This window comes from Pteronotus mesoamericanus, unplaced genomic scaffold (assembly GCF_021234165.1).
Source record: "Pteronotus mesoamericanus isolate MK-2021 breed Mesoamerican mustached bat unplaced genomic scaffold, CSHL_Meso_final contig_20, whole genome shotgun sequence".
NCBI classification, from domain to species: domain Eukaryota; kingdom Metazoa; phylum Chordata; class Mammalia; order Chiroptera; family Mormoopidae; genus Pteronotus; species Pteronotus mesoamericanus.
Window position 1 is genome coordinate 43096624 of NW_026555085.1, and position 21920 is coordinate 43118543.

The 21920-nt window shown below is 36.7% G+C and overlaps 1 protein-coding gene across 1 annotated transcript in view; it reads right to left on the bottom strand.

Moving 5' to 3' along the window:
• The window catches only part of ME1 (malic enzyme 1), a 166084-nt gene continuing 144164 nt past the window's right edge, over window positions 1–21920 (bottom strand). Inside the window, exons 10-14 of the mRNA XM_054569670.1 lie at window positions 16144–16249; window positions 14133–14275; window positions 10537–10710; window positions 5021–5119; window positions 1–1656 (exon numbers count right to left, since the gene is read on the bottom strand). Of these exons, the coding sequence (XP_054425645.1) occupies window positions 1486–1656; window positions 5021–5119; window positions 10537–10710; window positions 14133–14275; window positions 16144–16249 (693 nt within the window). The 3' untranslated portion in view covers window positions 1–1485. The remainder of the gene's footprint in view (window positions 1657–5020; window positions 5120–10536; window positions 10711–14132; window positions 14276–16143; window positions 16250–21920) is intronic.

Here is a 21920-nt window from a genome sequence, read left to right on the forward strand (position 1 = left end):
ATGATTTTATTCATTTACTTTTTCTATGCTTTAATAAATCTTTTGCATAGGTAAGTACTTTGGATTAGAGCTACAAGACAACATGGAAACAGACAAAAAAAAAATAGGTGCTCTGGATCTTTTCAAAATAACTATGTTGAGGAAATTCTTGACTAAATGTTACTTTCAGAAATACCCCCACCCCTTCTACTCACATTTAAAACAATTTGTGTAACTTCCAATAAAATCATATTTATAGTACAGTTTACCTTGAATATCTCTTTATAATCTTGAAAAGCATTACTTCAAAACCAGAAAATTCTGCAAAAATTTCCAGAAATAAGTAGCAAATGTTATTGTACCTGAGCTTACGAATTTAAAATTGTTTCCACTGGCTCAGTGATTAATTCCTAAAGTAAAACTTGAAACTAACATGAATTTCTTGGCTATAACTATTAATAGTTACCAGAATATTTTAATATCTAATATAAAGATAATTTCTGATATTGGGGAAGTGGCTACAAAATTTTCTCCAAGTTCAGAGGAAACTGTGTTTATGAACACACAATGAGCTTTTAATTACTGAGCCAATCAAGAGGACATTAGAGCAGATCGCTCAAGTGGGAACCAGTTTGTCTGGGAACGGGGCTCTTGCTCCTGACTCTGGAGACCTTTGTCTTAAGAGGTCGACTCCACAGACAGCCCTTTCTCAAGGAGCTTACCTACTCTTTCCTCAGCTCTTCCCACTGCTGGGCTGTGCTAAACTGAAGGGACCTACCTCAGGACAGGAGACACAGTCCTTAGAGGCCAGGCAGCAGGACTGAGGAGCAGAGGACAGGGCACTCGGGGAAAGACAGGTGCTGTTGGAAGGGATATCTGACGGAGGCCCCAGTGATAGGAAGATGTAGCAATGGGGAAAGAATATTAAAATCTAAGGCTCTCCAAGGCATTGTAAACAGCAACGATCTTTCTTAGAAATGTCAGAATTCAGTTCACCAAAAGAACAAATACAGTCTAGTGTTGGAATAAAATACCTGAGAAGTTGTATTTCTCTAGGCAACAAAGTGTTGTTTCTGTTTTTAGCAAAAGTTTATCTATGTCTAAATATATTTATGTCTTTATATATACATAAAAAGATTAACAAAATGGTCAACAAAATATTATGGGTTTTCATTTTAATCTTATCAATTTATTACTAATTTTGGTCTTCCCATTAGTTCCCTATCTAAAAACAATTGAGTTTCTCGGTGGTAGGTACAATAGCTTTTAAAGAGAACTTAGGCAAAATAAGACAGAAATCATAAATAACCAGAAAGTAAATAAAGAAAAACTGTCTAATGTGATGTTTACCTTAAAGTATGTTAATATTTTCCATAAATCTTTAGATAGTTAAAGTACAATTATCTTAATCTAGCATATATAAATCATTATAAAAGATTCTAATCTTTAAAAATTATGAAAGACTTCAAGATCTCACTAATGGAGTTAGAAATGTCAACTACTACGCTACTGTGCAGGTTTGGTCTGTACTTTCTGGGCCTCTTCAGGCCAAGAATAACAATCAGGTAGAATCTGGTCATACTCGGTGCTGTACATCTGAGAGCGGACAAAGGCTTCCTTGTCTGGGGGTTCGGGATAAACTGTGGCTGTTTTTTCTTGGTATGCATCTTTCACAATCTAGAAATAGAAAAAGAATATTAACTCATTTAATAAACAGAGGCGATGGTGAGTACATGTCCAAAGTTTTTATTGGTTTAAAAAAATTAATATACAATTTATATCGTTGTCTGTTTTCAAAAAGATTAAGTTGTATTATAAAAGCACAAATACACAAAGAAGATATAAAATGAAAACGCAATTATAGCCAAGAGGCAAATGTAATATCAGCAACAAAGGAAAGTTTGCATAGTAGAGACTTAATCAAGGGTGATCTACCAGAATTTCTCAGATAAGACCGTGGGAAATGTCTTAAAATGACCTGTTAATCAACTTGGACTAAACATTGTAGTATTCCTACTAAGTGTGAACTCAGCCAACCTGCAGTTTTAACAGTCCGCCTTCTGAGCACGGCCTCTTGCAGGATCTCTTTTTCCCAATGTCTCCTGACGCTGCTCCCCTAATGAGCGGGACTCCGCGGGCAGCTTCAGCACCCCTTTCCAGCAGCCCAGAACCTCGCTTCCCTGCCTTTGTGTCACACCCTCCATTCTAGTCTCCCTTTGGGGAGCCCTCACCCCAGTGCTAGCTTTCTCCTTGCACGACCACTTCCTGCGATATCCTACTTTTCCTAACCTTACTGGAGCCTATGTGGTTACACATTACGCTTATATCTCCTTTAAAAAAATAAAACAAAAAAGAACTCTTCTCTCATATTTCCCACAAGGCAACCTCAAACCATCCCCTCGTCAAGTCTCCATTTAAGTCTCATCACTCTACTGAGAAATTTCCAATTAATCAGGGAAAACATCTCAACTCAAACTATCTCCTCTTTATCTTCAAACATCCTCTCTTCCCATGTTTTCTTTGATAAAAATGGATTGTCCCTCTGGTCAAAATGAATCACTCCATATGTGCTCTTAAACTCACTCCAGTTTCATTAAGGAGCTATTTGTATGATAGACTTACTTGGGTAGGTCTGATTTTGAAGCATATTAGAATTATTTTTCAGTAAGTATATCTCTTCTCAATGTAAAATTATGCATTTATGAAAAGTTATGGTTATAAAGAATGCTGTACTATGAAGAAATATTTATTAAAAAGTCAGAAAAAAAGTATGTATACACCCTATATTATTATAACAATGCTAAGGAAAAAAAGCAAACAAATGAAAAAAGACTGAAAGCACACACAACAAAAAGATAATAATGCTTATGTAAGAAAAGTAGAATAGCATGTATTTTCCTCTTCTCTATTTTCTGAAGTGCCTATAATGTGGAAGTATTACTTTCTAGACAGTTTTTTTTTGTTGAGATATAATTCATTTGACACAAAAATTCAACCATTTTAAGTATACGATTCAATTATTTTTGTAGTTTACAGAGTTGTATAACTGTTACCAAATCCAGTTTCAGAACATTTCTAGTACCTCAGAAAGATCCCTTGTGCCTATCTGTAATGGCTATGTTACTTTCATAATAAAATGCATCATTTCATTTCTGACATAGACTATGTGGAATTTCATTCCTCTTTCTGCTCCCAGGACACACTGTGTTAACGGTCCTCCACCTCAGAGAAATCTTCATTCTCTCCTGCTTGACACTGCCAAGCTCTCTGGAAGAGTGGCTTAGGCTGTACTGCTTTCCTAATTCTCCCTAGGCTTTTAACTTCTTGTACTATTGCAATTACTTTTGTAAAAGTGTCTGATGACTGCTTAAGTAGAAGTAAAAGTTGTCATCATTGAAACTAATTTTTCTCACCAGGATTTTATTATTTTAATCACAACTTTCACTCCCATCCTGAAAGTGTGTCTTCTCTAATTTCTTACATGCTGCTCAGTTCTGAGTCTCTTCTTAAAAATCACGACTACTTCTCTTCAAAACTGCCTTCTTTCCTCTAGACAGAAAATATAAACCATGTTCTATCTGGTTTTCTTTCCTCTTCAAACTTGCTTTCTTATAATTCCAACTACTGTTCAGTGTAATAACAATTCAATTTATTATTACTATTACTATGACAAACTATTACTAGTGTAATAACTAGTTAAAAACTAGTGGACACACATTAGGAGAAAATACGAGCATACTGTTTCATAAACAAATAACCTAGCAAATTCTCTAACGATATTTGAAGAATTACTTGGTTTTTGAAGCATTTACCCTCAATCAACATTAGGATTCATAATGACATATGAATCCTAAATGTTGCTTTGCTAAACTCGCTAACAGTGTTGATTTTCAACCAGGACCAATCTTGCCTCTGAGGAAACACTTTGCAACGTCCAGAAACACTTTTGGTTGTCACAACTGTGCAGAGGTTACTGTCTTCTAGTGGAAAAAGGTCACCAATGCCTCTAAACATCCTACAATGCCCAGCACAGCCACCCCGCAACAAAGAATTATCCAGCGAAAATGTGTGTGAGACTGAGAAACCCTAGTTTAAACACATAACTACTATCATGGGCTGAACTATGTCACCCCAAAATGTTGAAGCCTTAACCCCCAACACCTCAGAGGGTGACTGTATTCGGAGACAGGGCCTTTCAGAGGTAATTAAGGTACAATGAGGTTGTCTAAGTGGGTCCTTACCCATGCTGACTGGTGTTTTTATAACGCTAAATCTGAACAGAGACACCGGGGAGGTGCATCACAGAGAAGGGGCCACACGAGGCCCCAGGGAAGGCTGTCCTCTGTGAGCCAAGGAGGGAGGCCTCCACGGAAACTGGACCTGCCTACACCGGAACCTTAGATGTCTAGCCTCCAGAACTGTGAGAAAATTAATTTGTTTTTAAATCATTCAGGCTGTAGCATGTTGCTATGGCAGCCCTAGTAAACTAATACAACGATATTGCGAAAATGTCCACTTCTCTCTCAGTTACAGAAGATTTCTCTGCCTTTAGGTTCTCCGTGGCTGATCCCTCCCACAGCTCTTCTGCCACCCCAACAGCTTTGAGTTCTCTGCGGTCATCTCTCTGCCTTCCACCACCCAGTGTTATCAACTGTGATCTTTCAGATTCCACACAGCACAGAGGCGTGGACACAGCAGGCGGTGTAGGGGCTCAAGGTCACTCCACCACAAGTGCAATATTTTGGCGACTTTCATAGTTGTGATATGGAAGATACTAACTAAAAAATGGTAAAGTGGAGGAGACCTAACTGAAAGGAAACCCTAAAAAATTACTTAAATTAGAGGAGGGAAAAAGAATGATAGGAAAGTTAATGATCCAGCCCGGTTCTTCCATTCCTACAGATCAAACATAGTTCCTAAGCTCTGCCAAGGCACTGTGCCTTCTGACCTAAAAATTTCAAGTCGGCTTTTAATACCTAAAAATACAAACTTAGCAATAGAAGAAAGGGAAGATAATAAGGTTGAACAGGAATAGTTTTACCTTTTCTGCGATTTTCAGAGAAATTTCTCTAATGGTGTTCAAGGGAGGATAAAGCCGGCCTTCTTCCAAGTGTTTATCTGACACTTGCTGAGCTATCACCTTAGACAAAGAAAGACAAAAATGTTTATACCTCACACCATACAATGCGGGGGCTATGAGGATAACTAGGTGAATGGTCACATACAGAGTCATGTATAGAAGCAGATCACATTAATGCAATCATCTAATTTCATCTCCCCCTTGATCAATGGAAAAACTAAGCCCAGAGAGGCTTGGTGATTGGTGGGACCACACAATTAGCGGAAAAGATGGAAACAGAATTTGGGTTGGCACTGAGTACATTTCCTTTTCTATTGCACCGTGAAATGCCAGCAGCTCTCCCATTTGATACACCAGAGGAACAGGGGAAGGAGGAGTAAGGAAGTTAGAGGAGGATGGTAGAAGCGATGGGAAAGGAGCCTGAAAGTAGCGGAGGGAAGGTATCCAAGGCTGATCATGCCGTTACTCCCAGCTCACACAGCCTTGCACAGGAGGGAGAGCAGGAGGCTAAGAAACCTATTTAGAGTCACACTGTAAGTAAGGTTTTAATTTTACACAGATTCTGGATTATCTGAATCACCTAACTAGCCTCAGTATTTGCTGCCCCCAAACCATTCCATATTTCTGAATCAAACAGTATATATTAAAAAATGTGCTAGGAGGGTAAATCTTGTATTAAGTGTTCTTACCACAACAACTTTTCATATGTCAATCATAACTCTATTAAAGTAGTTTTAAAATACAAACAGTTTGACATTATATGCCTCCTGATGTGAGGCACTGAGAAGGATACAATTATTAGGCAAGCACTGCTCCTAACAAAACCACGTAACTTGAATTAAATGATGAGGAAACAATCAGATAAGCCTAAATTGAGGAATGTTGTAAAAACAGCTGGCTTGTATGCTCCAATGCTATTGACATAAAAGAAACAAAAGGCTGAAATATTCTTGCAGCTTAAAGGATTGGACTAGAGGCTATAGAATTCTTCTTAATGGATAATTGGCAAAATTGAATTTGGACTGTATGTTAGATAATGGTATTATACCAATGCTAGTGTTCCTGAATTGATAATGGCATATGGATCACATAAGAAAATGTCCCAAAATATTTAGGAGTAAAGAGGCATGCTATCTGTGTTGCTCACAACAGGTTCAACAATAAAATACTTACGTATATATGCATATTTACAAAATAGCACTAAATTATTTATTGACTATGCTGGGGCACAAAGGTGGACTTACCAATGTTGAAGTTCCCTCCAGCTCTAAGACTGTAAGTCTTTCAGTGGGGCGTGTCTAAATCAGTGGGTCTTTATTTAATAGAACTATGGATGCAGAGAGGATGTAGAAAGTCTCCCTCATTTGAGGTATTTTGAATAATCAAATACTTATTTTTCAGTATCTTTAATATCTTTTAGGTTTTTTTAAATCATGAAATTACCCCTAAAATATTGTTTTGTAGCCATGAGCAAATACGAAAGCCATTAACTCCACAAAGGTGTTTAAAAAGCAGTGCCTGCCTTTGAGAGACGTATGATTTAGTGAGGTAACAAGCTACAGGAAGACGAAAAGAATAATGAAAGAGAAAACAGCCCAGGGCCAAGGCTAATGGGGAAATGTGAGTGTTCGGAAAGCCAGAGGAACACTGGAGGGCGCTTGAGTATGGAACTGAAGGAAAGCTAGGAGTCAGGCCAACAGCGCAGGGTGGGCGCTGTAGAAGGAACCAGAGTCAGGCCAAACGGCAGGGGTGTGCGTGAACTGGATTCGGTGAGCCCAAGTGTCCTGATCTGGGGGAGCCGAGGATCTGTGTAGAGAAATCAGGGCTGGAACAGTGTCAATGCAAATTAAGGAGTTTGAGTTTAGTCCTACAGCTGACTGAGGACTTCTGAACAAGGATATTTAGGCAGGGGTTTGGGATGGAGGGAGGCAAATTTCTAAGCCTCGTTTTTTCTGTGGTAATACAAGACTAATAACACAGGATTCATATAATTAAATGAAATAAATGCCACTAAAGAATACACCACACTGTCTGGGACAGTAAATGTACAATCAATCTTAGCGATTTCATTTAAAGAGCAAATAGGCAGCCAGCATGGCAGAGTAGAAGTGGAATAGCTTTTGGGGTCCTATCTAGTTCTACAACATTTTAGCTGATTAGCTACTAGATTTGGAGGCAGGTTGTGTAACCAATCAACTTCAAGTTTTTTTCAATTGTTTACATGAGATACATGTACACCACTCCTACTCGCCATTGGCACATTGCTGGTATTCAACATCATTGTTCCCCCCACTTCCAGAATGTTCCACAATATCATTTTAAAGAGATTAGGGATGGTTAGAAGATGGCCGAATATTGGCTCAGAACTATTTGTTGTTTTGATAAGCCACCGGTGTCTAGCTATATCATGGCTGCTTCCAAATAATCTCCCTTCATTTCATTTTAACAATGTTATGGCAGATGCAGTTCCAGTTATCCGGTGGCTTAAAAGAATCGAAGTTTCCTCCAGAGGCTGTTGTCTGCGAGAATCATTTCTAGTGTCCTCTGGGAAATCAGAGAGGAGCGGGGTGGGGAGGATCAGAGGACATAAGCAGGTGATTCAAGAGGAGTGGTGTGAGGATAGGAGGCCACGGTTTGCCTCCCAGATGTGGACAGGCTGCGGGACAAACAACATGGAGCCAGGAGGGCTGACCGGGGGAGCCCTGGGTGCTCTCATCAGAGGCCTAGCAGCCTGTCCAGATATCAGGAAGGCCAATAAAGCTGTGTGAAATAAAGCTGTCCAGGAATAGCCCTTGGCATCAGTGCCAATCCATGAGATTTCTAGTTCTGTAAGATATCTAACTAGTGTTTTTACAATAACCCTCACAGTTATTTGAAGTTGCCAAACAAATATTTCACCTAGATCTCCTACATGTTACTTTTGTTAACTACAAATATAATCTAGATGAAAAGGACTTTCTTCTTTTTAGGACCTTCTAGCCCTGAGAACATGTGGTATTGTATTAATTCTGCTGCTTAGATATAAATACTATTCTATTTATTTTCATTCACTTCAGTAAATATTAACTCAGTTTCTGCTTGTGCTTTAGCATTGTGCTAGGTGTTACTGGTATTCTGAAAGAAGCGTATGAAAGACTCTTTTTATAAAAGATAATTTATGATTTAATTGTAAGGCAACACTTTGTTTTGTTTAAAACATGAAGCTCTCAAGGGAAAAATACAACTAGGAATGAAATTTCAATGCTGATGCATTTGATGAAGACAGCCATGGCTATGGAGGAAGATCGCGGTAAGCCAGAGTAGCCACAAAGGATGAGGTGGGACTGAAGCAGGGACCTGAAGCAGAGGCTTAGAGAGGTGGAGAATAATGTTCAGAGTTTTCCAGCAGGATAATAAGTAAATAGTAGATAAAAGATGGAGCAATTACATGGAAGTTCGTAGGCATGGTGAATTTGAAGACTTTGGGATGAGGGAGAATGAAAAGAATGTCTGGCTTCTTAGCTTTGGTGCTAGTTAGAAAGGGGGCATCACTAATACAAATGCAAATATTGAAGGCAAGGAAAGGCAAGGGGTATGGTTTCACACACCCTGTGTTTAAGCAAACAGCGGGGCATTTCTGTGGAAATGCCTATTAGGAAACTGGAGATGTAGCAAAGATGATAATAGAGATACACAGATTTGGCCACTTTTTGAATGAAGATGATGGAAACAAGAGAATGGGTGAGACCTCTGAAAGCAAAAGGAAAGGGGAAGAAAAAAAGGACAGAAACGTTCATGGCTAAAAAGGACATGAAAAGGAGACAATGAAAACAATGAGGTGGTATGATAAACAGGAACCCTGTATTGAAGCCTGAGAGAAAAGTGGGAAGGTCAAAAGATTGAGCCCGAGAGATCGCTAACTATAAGAATAACACTACTGACGCAACAAATTTTCTTTATTTTTCTTCAGAGTGTTTTGGTATTACTTTTCCTGGACAGTAAATGGGAAGGTTTTATTTTTTTCATGAAATTTGTCACTAGAGGGTGCTGGAGTTATGTAGGAAAGAAAATACTCTGTGAGTAAAAGATTGTTTTTTTCCCCTTAGGATGTATATGCCATAAAAATACAGTGATTATATTTTCCTTAATGCAACAACTTCAAAAATCTCTTTTAGTAATTACACATATACTTATGTTTAAAACAATTTTTTGAGTTAAAGAAATTCTGAGACATCAGTTGTCATGCTTTTAATGCAGTGACAACAAAGAAACAGAACTCTTAGCTTCCAGACATCTGTTCTTACAGTGTGATGTGGAATGCTCGACACTGGGATCACACTCCTCTAGGTCGCATCTTTGCTGATATTCTCATTAACTATTAATCAATTGTTATTTGGCTCAGTTCAGTTCTAAGGCTGTACAGTGTTTTAATTTTAGGAGAAGAATTTGCTGAAATTTTCATTCATTAATTGCATCATATTCAAATCAACATTCTGATTATCAAAAGCTCATGATTTTACAACTATACGAATATCCAAACATTGTATCATCCTCCTGAGGCTGGGGGCGAGGGGACCTGAAGTTCCTGTTACCTCTTGTGCAGTAAGTAATAAAGTCCTTTGTCTTTTGCCAGCATTGATGAAACTATGGCAGGCTAACTTGTTAGCTTGCAAATAGGTTAAAATTTCGGAGCTTTCACAGTTTTTTAAACAATTTTACTTATTGATTTGGGGAAGAGACAGGGAGGGAGACAGAGAAAGAGAGATACTTGCCGTTCCACTTATTTATGCTTCATTGGTTGATTCCTGTATGTACCCTGACCGGGGATGGAATGAGCAACCCTGCCCTATCAGGACGATGCTTTCACCAACGGAGTTTCCCAGCCAGGGCTCACAGCTCTGAACAGTAGCTTAGCAGAGCTTCCCTAGCAGGTCTCTGTGATATTCTGAAGGCCCACACTAGAACCCACTTCTGTCCTTTTATGAACACCTAATTCCCTGTTTTAATTTCCTTTCTGCTTAAAAAAACTAGAGTGGTTTCTGCTTTCCACACTCTGAACCCGAATGATAAGCACTTCTTCATTATACCAAATCAGGCTTTCATTTTAAATCTTCAAAATGCCGTTATTTAGGAAGGTTCTTAACAGAGAAATATTTGCTGGTTAATCTATGAATTGGAAACAAAACCTTTCATTGTCTCCCTATTGCCACAGAATCTAATTGGAAGTATGAAGATAAAAAAGGGTTCCATTTAAGAAATTAGAACACCCTTTTTTTTTCCTTTTTTTGCTGGCTACTGAAGAACAATCTTTTGCAAGGGACTCAATATGAACCTGCTACCCGCCCCTTATTCTCCACTGGGAAAGATTTTCTCTACTTTAGCTACACCTTCTAGGGAGTGAACTGAGATTGTACTAAATAAAGAAAACATTAGACAGGCTACACTGAGCTCATTTGGTATTTTATAGCCTTGGCGAACTTAAGAGTATTTTACAATACCTCAGCAGTGGTGAGAAAAATCTTATCTGTGATATGTCTCAGTCCACACGCCACAACACCAAGAGCAACTCCAGGAAACACGTAGGAATTGTTGCCTTGGCCAGGATATAGGGTCCGTCCATCAGGAAGAGTGACTGGATCAAAAGGACTGCCACTGGCAAAAATTGCGCACCCCTACAACACAGACACACAATTTTCAGAAGAAGCAGGATATCTTAAAACAAGTGACTCACGGCAGAACTACCCCATGTGAGTATTTAGAAGGAAGTTCAATTTTTCATTAACTCCCCAGTAAGTCTGGGCAAGTTTTTATGATGTTGGCAAGAAGTTGTTGAGTGGGTGAGTATTACTGTTCTCTATCCTACTCTCCACTCCTAGGAGAAATGTGCAAAGCACAGGACACCCAAAGACCTGCTCCCCCTCTCTTCTCTGCAGTGGTCCAACCTATAGGCCTATCAACCATTTCCATATAGGCTTCCAATTACAGACTTCTGAAGATAAAAATGATATTACTAGACTATTAGAAAGAATAGCATTTTAGATTAGAGTTTAGGGATCAACACATTTCAATGTAATCACTGGGACAAATTTTATATATTTCTATATTGTGAAGAATTACATGGAAAATCATATAGGAAACAAACCCATTAGAACAAGTGGGATTAGCAAATAAGAAGATTGAATTATCAATAATGATCAAAACCTGTTTTTATTTTTTCCTAGTCTTAATAGTTCGTCATAATGTTTCTGAGGAACCTCGTGCATTACATGCTTTAAGGTGGCCTCCACTCTGGGCCTGTTAGATGCGGGGCTCCATACTGCTCAGCAACAGGGGAGCATCTGTCTGACCGGTGAGGGTGAGGGTGGAGATGCAGTCAAAAGCATTCAGCCTTCAAAAATAGGCATAGGAAACCCTCAACAAATGAAACATCGCAACCTGAGAAATGCATTTGGAAAGTCGACAGCCCCAAACCTACAAAGCACAGTTTAAATGATGACGGTCTAGGTTATCACTTTCATCCCTCTTGCATCTAGAACAGCAGTTTTCAACCTTTTCATCTCATGGCACACATAAGCTGATTCTAAACTTCTGTGGCACACCAAAAAATGGTTTTGCTAATCTGACAAAAAATACTTATAATCTTGATTGATTTACAAAAAAATAATAATAGTATTACCTACCCTTTTTGTCCAAAGTGACCTTTTACAAAATCAGGAGCCTATACTTGCATATAAGGATTTCTGGTACCAAGAATTAAACTTATTACGTGACATGACCAATAAAATGCAACTCTATTGTATGACCTCTATATTTATGAAGACAGGGCATTCACACCAGATGGCTATTGTTGTGTTGGCTGTTGTCATTTTTTTTTTTTTTTTTTTTTTTACAATCTAAGGGAAAAGAGTCATTCCCCCGACTAAAAAGTGAAGTATTGCATGATTTAAAAATCCTTTTCTTTAATTGAATTTATTGGGGTGACATGGGTTAATAAAATTATATAGGTTTCAAGTGTATAATTCTACAACACATCTTCTTTATATTGTCTTATGTGTTCACCAGCCCAAATCGAGTCTCCTTCCATCACCATTTATCCCATCCATACCCTCTTCTACTGCCCTCCGCCCCCTTTCTCTCTGATAATCAGCACACTGTTGTGTCTAGGAGGGCTTTTCGTTTTTGTTTTTTAGCTTAATACCTTCCCCATTTTCACACAGCCCTGAAACCCCCCTCCCCTCTGACGGCTGTCAGTCTGCTCTCTAGGTACAGCACTCTTTAAAAATTCTTGCGGCACACTGGTTGAAAACTGCTGATCTAGAATCCAACCCCATTATGATATTAATAATATTAACTTATTCATTTTTAACCAATATCATAGGATATACTTTGTAAAAAGGTAAAGTTGTACAATGTGTCAAGCTATAAGAGATAAAAATAGTTAAGGAAAAAAACTCTCAACTAGGTGTCTGTAAGACACAATTATGTGTTACACAAGATTTTATTTTCAGACAAGTCTGATGCCTTCGGCTCTGTTTAGCAGATAAAATGTTTTATTGTAAGTAACTTTCTAACGTAACTAAATTATCATTTGCTATATAGCTTCGATAAACATATATATATTATTTGATATGTACATATACCTTTGAAAATTTAGAGGAAAGAGGCCTGAAATATCATTATTTACGCTTGCTTAACTTCCCACCTTCACTCTGACTCCAACTCCTCTTGTCCATCATTCTAGGATCACATTTAATGGAAGAATGGCATTAAATAAATGATAGCTAGATAAATTTTCTTACATATATGAATTGTTAGTATGGAGGAAGAAACATCTCCGTATCAGTTTTTTAAACTTCAATGATATCTTTTATAATTGTATTTTTAACCTTTCTTAACTTTGCCTGGGCCTGCAGCAGCAGAGGCTCATATCCAGCAACAGGCAGACCTTGCTTTGTCCTGTAATCCTTTGGCTGAACCAGTGTTTAAATTTTCAGTCTCAAGTAACTTTCAATTTTATGTATTAACAACACAGAACATTAAACACAATCATAAGAGTACAGGCCATTTATATCAGATGCAGTCAAACTTAAAAACCCAACTATATAAATTCAACTAATTTTGTTTATGTCTATTACAGAAGTCTATAAACTCTTGAGGACTATTGAGATTTACCAAAATGAAATGACTATTTAAACACTTAACGTGCCTATTATGTGCAATCTCAGAGAGCTTTTTTTCTCCTTTAAGAATTGAAGGACTACTGATGAAGCAAATTCCCCAATCTAGAGATGAGATACAAATTTAAACTAGTGAGGACACTGATCCATCCAAAATAAGAGAGATTAACAATGGAGTAGTTTTTGCCAAAATTTCATTAATTCTTATTATAAGCATTTAAGAATACAATATTAAAGATTGGAGCCAAAGAGATCTGATTTGTACCTTTGTGTCATGTTTACCTTTTCTAGTTCATTTTTAATTTCCAAAATAAATGTTAGGCATCTATTTTGTTTTAATGACCTTTTCAAGCCTTTGAAGGGAAAAAGGCTCTTGTCAACATATCAAATATATATTAATACAAATATAGTATAAATATGTCACTTTTTTGGAAACAGTAAAGTAATGAAGCTTTGAAGACTCCCATCCCAACCTGGCTGGATGTCAAAATGGCTGCCCAAATGCTCCACCCGTGGCGTCAAAATCCAAACCCCGGATTTAGCAAAGCAAAAATAAGATTGTGGTTTTTATACTGTGTGCTTCAATGTTTTGGAATAGCTAGTTAAAAGTTATTTTAATAAGCATCTAGAATCAAGCTTTTTCTCTTTTAACTTTTATGTTTAAACCTTAGAAAATTCCAAATCACATAAGGAAAATCTTCAACAAAACATTACAAAGTTTATTTTGTTTTACTGAAGAAGAGAATTTTTACAACATTCTAGAAAATAGTTCTTATCCCTTCTGACCTGTTTACTATTCTTCCAATTTTGGTTGTATAATTTTTAAAAGTTAAGTGGTAAGCTCCATGGATATCCTGGGCTTCCCTATAATGAATCAAAATTTGATAATTAAAATATCAGTTATACTTTTGCTTTACCTTGGTTATTTTATAGCACTGCTCTGCAGTACATTCTGCTTTGCTGGTTGGATTACTCAAAGCAAAAATAATAGGCCGTTCATTGAAGGTCGCCATATCTTTCAGAATTTGTTCTGAGAATGCACCAGCAATTGCAGCAACTCCTAAGGTAGAAATGAAAAACCAGTAAATAGGATTATCATTGGTTAATTAATTCAAGAAGCTCATGCCCAAAAAACAATGAGAAGTCAGGTCATTTTCTAACAGACCCTAAACAAAATATAAAATATTTGTATCAAAGTGACAAAAAAGATAAGCTTATTAACGCCAAAGATCTTTAAGATTCTGTTGGGTTGGCCAAAAAGTTTGTTTGGTTTATTTTGTACAATGGCTATAGTAGTATTTAAGTTTTCTTTAACTTCATTGGAAACAATTTTGTTAGATTGTATTGTGATAGCTGTCATATCAGCATTCATTGTTTTAAAAAATCAAAATTGGTGAATTTTTGTGTAGCAATTTTAATATTGAAGATGGAAGAAAATAATATTTTTAGAATATGATGTTTTATTATTTCAAGAAAGGTAAAAATGCAACTGAAACACAAAAAAAGATTTGTGCAGTGCATGGAGAAGGTGCTGTGACTGATCAAATATGTCAAAAGTGGTTTGTGAAGTTTTGTGCTGGAGATTTCTTGCTGGAAGATGTTCCAAGGTCAGATAGACCAGCTGAAGTTGAAAGCGATCAAATTGAGACATTAATTGAGAACAATCAATGTTATACCATGCAGAAGATAGCTGACAAAATATCCAAATCAATAAAGATATTGATGAAAATGAAAAATGTGTCTTTTATTTTACAGAAAAAACCACACAAACTTTTTGGCCAACCCAAAAACTTCATTTGACTCATAATATATTGAGCTGGTGATTAATCACTAGGAATTTTGATTATAGGCATTTACAACAGGAAATTAAAATATGTCCCATATATTATCTCTCTGTAAGAAATATATCTGACTATATTTCGTCCTCTAGTGCTATAAAAAGTAATAGTGTTTTACAAACCGCTGCTAACATTTAAGACAGTCATGCAATTCACTTTAAAATTGAAGAATGACTGAAAGAATTTTAACAGAAGAACAAAGTAATTTGTATAATATAAATGAAAAAATGCAAGATTCCTGATAGAACATATTTTGTAAAACACAATAATAAAAGGCGGCCCACAGTTCCAGTCATGGAGTATTTGTTTCTATTATGGTCACCATCATTATTCTCAATATTGCCATCTGCTTCACAACAGCTTCTAGGAATGGAGTATGACACAAAGTAAGGGCTGACACCATATACACACAAAATAAGCGACAAAGTGTAATGACTTGCTTTGAGTTTTTCAACCACAATAAACTTGACCATAATAACCATTTTACTGAGCGCACGCAATGTGTAAACTACTATATTAAGTGCTATGAGCAATATAAAGATATGTGAAATACGGTCCCTGTCTTTAAGAGGGGTCTCGTTCAGTGTTTCTCAACCCTGGCACTGTGAGCTTTGGGTTGGACAATTCCTTGCTGTGAGGGCTCTCCTGTGCATTTTTAGTACCTACTAGATGTCAGTAGTCCTGACCTCCCCTTCTCTACTCCCAGTTGTGACAACCAAATATGTCTCAAAATATTGTCAAATGTTTCCTTGGGGGCAAAATCATTCCTCATTCAAAACCACCATCTATCTGGAGCAATCGAGCTTGGAGAAGTGCTGAATAGGCCAGGCATTAACAGGCTGACGAAGTCGGCAGGAGGCCCCTCACTTCACAGCTGGGATCAGTAAGATCAAGAAGTCAGCATGAATTAACAAATGGGGTGTCTATGGGGTACTGTTGCTTCAGTGAATATGTAATTTTGTTTGTCAATTCCAAAGGGCAGAGTTTCCATATGGCTAAATTATGCCTCAAAATTTAGTAGTAAGAAAACTAATCAGGCAAAATTGCAGCTGGGATGGAGTTTATGGGAGGGAGGGAGGGAGAACTTTACCTATCAGAGCAGTTGGTTTTATTTTTTGAACAATGTCTTCTAGGTTCTTCATTTCTTCATGTTCATGAGCAAATTCCTCCTTTTCTTCTGTTAAGGCAGCACGTCCCTAAGTAAAGCAAACAAGAAGAAATGATAAATCTGCCAAACATAAGTGAGTCAAAGAAATTTCAAAATGTTAACCACATTACCAGTATTTATGCTTAAACTTTTTATGTGTTACAGTTGTTCTTAAAATCTCCTCTCCAATCAGAGTATCATTTCACTTATTCTTCTAACAAATATTTATGTCTCAGACAATGTTCTAGGCAATGGGGATACAACAGTGAACAAAATAAAGTCCTTCCCTTATTAAACTACAATTTAAATTAAAAATCTTAATTCTACAGACATTTGTGAGAAACCAGCATTAACAAATGGTAACACAAAAATGTGACATAAATAAAGATACTGTTTACTAAACATTATTTGTTTTAATAGAGTATCTTGGAGTATAGAGTTGGCTTTAGCTGCAGCACTACCAATTCACATGCCATTGATTAAAAATGGAACTGGATGCCATGTATATATCATAGTTTGATTTTCTGAATAAGTTATTATATATTTATAGGGTTACTCGTAATGTTTTGATTATGAATGTGCCATGTGTTGCCTAGAAAACATCTAATTACACTATTCTAATTGCAAATTTTCAAGATCATGATTATATAATAAATCCCTACCTAACTTTACCCTATTTTGCCATGTATAATGCAAAATATCCACGTTTTTGTGCACATTATACATGGGATTATTATAGCTATGGTATGAAGTCATTATACCCATGTATAATGTATATCCTCACTTCTCCCTCAAAAATTTGGGCAAAAATGTCTACATTGTTCATGGCAAAATATGGTATATGGTACTTTTTGACTTCTAAGTTGTTTCCACATATTTCATTTGATTCCCTTAAAATTTTTGAAAAGTACAAGGATAATTAGAGTCATTTTGCAAAGGAAACAGAAACTTTGAGATGTTAAGCAACTTGCCCAAAGCAGGTAATGGAATTCAGTCTTTCCATAGTACACAGTACAGCTCTGGAGGGAAAGCTTTACAAATAGCTTTAAGAGATTGTTAATCCTAAAGACAGAACAATCTTCTTGTTTAAAAAGGTTATCATTTTATTTATTTTAAAACATGTGAACACATGTGAATTAGTCATAATTTGAAACATGAACCTTTTGCACTTGCTTAATTTATAAAATAAGGATAGTAAGAATTTCTACTTCATCAGGTGGTTTGTGAATTAAATTAAATAATAAACCTAAAGCACTTGAGATTTTGCCTGATTTTTAACAAGAGCTCAATGTTAGTTGTAATTAAGATTATTGTGAATAAGAAGTAAATCATAATTCCTGCATTGGTAATTTTGGTACCTTTTCTTACAGTCAAAGGTAAAGTGCCATTTCTCTACCCCCATTTCCTATTACAAACATGACATTAAAGCAAACAGCGTCCTAACAGAATTCACCATTAGTCATTTCTAGGATCCAAAATGTTATTATCTCATTATTCCTTTTCTGTACAACAAAATATACTACATCTGAGACATTGAAAAATAATCTTATTTAACACTAACTCAAAAAGATTCATAAGACATGGAAGCAACCTAAGGGTCTGCTCTCAGGTTGGACTGATGGACTAACGAACAAAAAATAACATGGCATATACAATATAATATTACTCACCCATAAAAGAGAGAAAAACTTGTCATTTGCAACATGTATAGACCTTAAGGGTATTATGCTAAATAAAATAAATCACACAGAAAAACACAAATACTGTACGATCTCACTTATATGTGGGATCTAAAAAAACCCCATTAATTCATAGATAATTTACAGAAAACAGACTGGTGTTTGCCACAGCTCGGGGGTGGAGAATGGGCAAAATGGGCAAAGGGGGTCAAAAAGTACAAGCTTCCAATTATAAAATAAATAAGTCCTGGGGATATAACGTATAGAATGATGACTAGAGTAAATAATACCGTATTGCACATTTGAAAGTTGCTAAAAAAAAAAAAAGTAGACATTAATGAAACTTCATAAGAAAAAATTCTGTGAACATGTCATCACTACAGTTATTGTGGTGATCATTTTATAATATATATAAATATTGAACCATTTTGTTGTATACCTGAGACTAATATAATGTTGTAGGTCAATTATATCTCGATTTTTAGAATCTCACTTAGTTCATTCAGGATCAAATCTAAAGCTTGTTGTTTCATATTTACTTCCGGAGAAAACATTCTAGTTTCTAGTAATACTACGTTGAATATGGTTAGTACATATTCTTTTCTTTCTTTTCTTTTTAGATTTTATTTCTTTTTAGAGAGGGGGAAGGGAGGAAGAAAGACAGAGGGAGAAACACGGATGTGAGAGAGAAACATCAGTCGGTTGCCTCTTGCATGCACACCAACTGGGGACCAAACCCACAACCCAAGCGTATGCCCTGACCAGGAATCAAACCAGCGACCTTTAGCTTTGCTGGATGACACCCAACCAATTGAACTACACTGGTCAGGGCTGTTAGTCCATTTTCTTATACATCATTACTATTACCAAAAATTTAGTCAAAAGAATCATCTAAATTTAGTTTCCACTTTCTTCAGGATGCATACACTTATTCCATTAAACCTATCTATTATCATAGTCTTTTTAGAATTAGTAATGGGTCTAACAATAAATAGTTATATAAAGCTGGCCTGTTTTGTGAGTAAACACTAAGTATTCACAAACAGTTTTTTTGTATTTATAAGGTTTTTAAAATTACCTTGTAATAATATTTTAAAAATAAGGCAATAATGAAATCATACAATTCTCACTAACCTGCAGTGTGGGCGGTGCCCCCCCATCCGCACCTGGTGCCCCCATCCTCACCTCTTAGTTTCACCGCTGGGAAATTTACTTCATTTACATATCTCAATCACAGATGTTAATTAAGCATCATCCTAGCATGTGGCTAGGCTTAATGATAATTTATTAGCCGCAAATCAGAAAACAGAAACGTTGGGTTGTCACAGAACTCCACCCAAAAATTCTGAAAATTCAGGCTTTGATTTTGGCCCCAATTCCCCATCATCCCTTTCCTGTGCCAATGTTCTCTGCAATATAAATTTATAGTTCCTTTCACAAAAGACGCAGTATACTTTCCTACCACTCTGTCTGTGGATATAAACATGTGTCTTGCTTTGGTCAATAAAATGTGAGCTGATTTTAAAATGAGCCACTTCCAACCTTAGGCCTTAAGAGGAACTGGTGGTTCCGCTTGCTCTTTTGTCCCTTTGCTGTTCCTTTAGAACTGTGTGCCCTGGCTTGCTTGCTGGTCCAAGGAGGATGCAAGCCTTGTGAAGCAGACCTGGACCTAACCTGCTGTAGCTTAGAGTCAGTCAGCCAACATCCTCAGAGCTACCCCATCTGACCCCACAGGTTCTGTGGGAAATAAATAATTATTGTTTTATGTCACTGAGATTTTGTGGCTTTTGATAAAACAACAATATCTAATAGATAAAGGGGACACTTTTAATTTTGATTATATATCCACCATTTACTTAACGTTGCTCCTATCTGTTGTTTTGAGAATATGAGGTCCCTTTCCCTCAAATAATTTGATGAAAAGGATGTTCTTGCACTCCACCTGCTACTTCAAGGCCTTTATTACTGCTTAGCAACTTGGCAAAAAATAATCCTGCATTATGAGAAAGAAAAGAAAAAGTCTGGTCATGGGTAGAAATATCAATTTGGAACCACTGAACAGCTACACTATTTAATTAAATTATTTCTGAATTGTTTCTGGAAGTAGCATAAGCTAAAATTCATGACTATTTTTATTCTCACAACAATGAAATTTCTAAGGCAGGTATTAAATAAAGTTGTGGCTTAGGGAAACATATTTCTTGGAAATAGTAACTTTTAGCTTCCAGGATTTTAAACTAAACATGACAGTTTTTCCCAGAAATACAGAGAGTCAATTGCATGTGTAAAGGCAGAAAACTAGACTAACATCTATCTAAGGCTCTACATGGCAAATATAACAGGATTCTAAATTTCTTCTAGCATGATTTCCTGTACACTTGAGGCTAAAAGGCTACACTATAGTCCCCAGACTCTCTTGCAGCTAGTTTCTGCTTTAAACACAGCAGTCAACAAGTTGATGTATACTTTCACAGGACCTTGAAGGAGAAATGTGTATCATGAAGTGGTGGCCAAATGGGTCTTCTGAAGCTTGAGGTGGTTATGTTCATGACTTTGTTTTCAGGCCAATGTGGCAGTCTTTAGTGCGTGGTCCATCACAAACAGGTGGGTGCTAAGTAATGGCCATGAAAGTGACATAGTGGGCAGCTTTCCTGTTTATGGTTGAGATGTTGAACCTTGAGTGAGAAGAAACACTAGCTCCCTTGCTAATGCCAACCTGCGTTTTAAGGACTATTCTTCAAAGTTAAGCCTGGTGCTTACTTTTTCAAAGGTTTAGAGATGTTTTTACAGACAAGAGAATTTGTGCAGCGTGTGCTATCTAACAGAGAAAAAGGATCTCAGAATAATTATTAACCTACTCCAAACTGGCTTTAGTCATCCCAATGCAATATTATATAATTTTTGGGGTTGCTGAGAAAATGTATCTCTCAGAGAAGACTGAATGAATCACAGGGTTTGCCTATTGGTCTTTGTGGATTATAGTCAGAATAAGTCTTATTACTTTTATGTCCAAGTATCAAAATCTTTTTTCATGTTATGGCAGAGGATTCTAATTCTCTATCAGCATTTACTCTCAACTTTTTCAAAAAATGTTTATTTTATTGTGACAGAAACACTTAACATGAGATTTACTCTCTTAATAAATTGTTAAGTATACAACTTTTTTCCTTTACTTCCCCCCTCATACTTTCCTTTTAAATAAGATTTCCCAGTTTTAGCTAACCACATGACTACCCAAGTGGAAACTATATTTCTTAGCCTCCTTACAGCTTAGAATGAGATGAGACTAAGATAACTTAATTCCAAAGGATGGAGTGCAAATTATGAGTGCAACTTCTGTGATGATATACCTTTAAAAAGGAAGGAGGTACAGTCCCCAAATCCATCCCCCACACCCTTTCCCCAGCTAGCCAGGAGGCAGTGAGAACAGGAAAGCTTCTTTGCACCTAAAGATGGGTCGTGGTCTCTGGTCTGCCTATATCTACACTGTCAGATGACAAAAAAATAAATTTATCTTGTTTAAGTCACCATATTTTGGGGTCTCTTTGTACAACAGTTTAACCTAAAATCTAACTAATATGTACATTTAGGCTAGTAGCCCCTTCACCTGAGATATCTTAAAATAGCACAAACACAATCAAGAGGAGACTTTGCCAAACAGGCCCCTCTCTTCCAGGAAGGCCAGCGGCCAAACCATTAAAACCAAGAAAAAGTGTCTTTACAATTTTCAAAGATGTGTAGTAAATTCTAGCGTTTTTTCAATAAAGTTTTAAAAATTTTTTCAACCAAATTCCTGCTTACTGCCATTTAATACAATTTCTTTTTGTTCAACTTTGTACCAAAATCCTTAAATAATCTTTCATATAACTGAAAACAGATATTGAATCACACTGTCTCCTTTCCGCAGTAAGGAGCCCAATGCTTTCAATCCGTTCTAACTAGACCCACCTTTCTTCCAATAATCAATGAGGTGATTTGACTCTGAACTCTCAGGTGCTCTTGTTGCTATATTTCATCAAAGGAATAACCAATGCTTAAAAT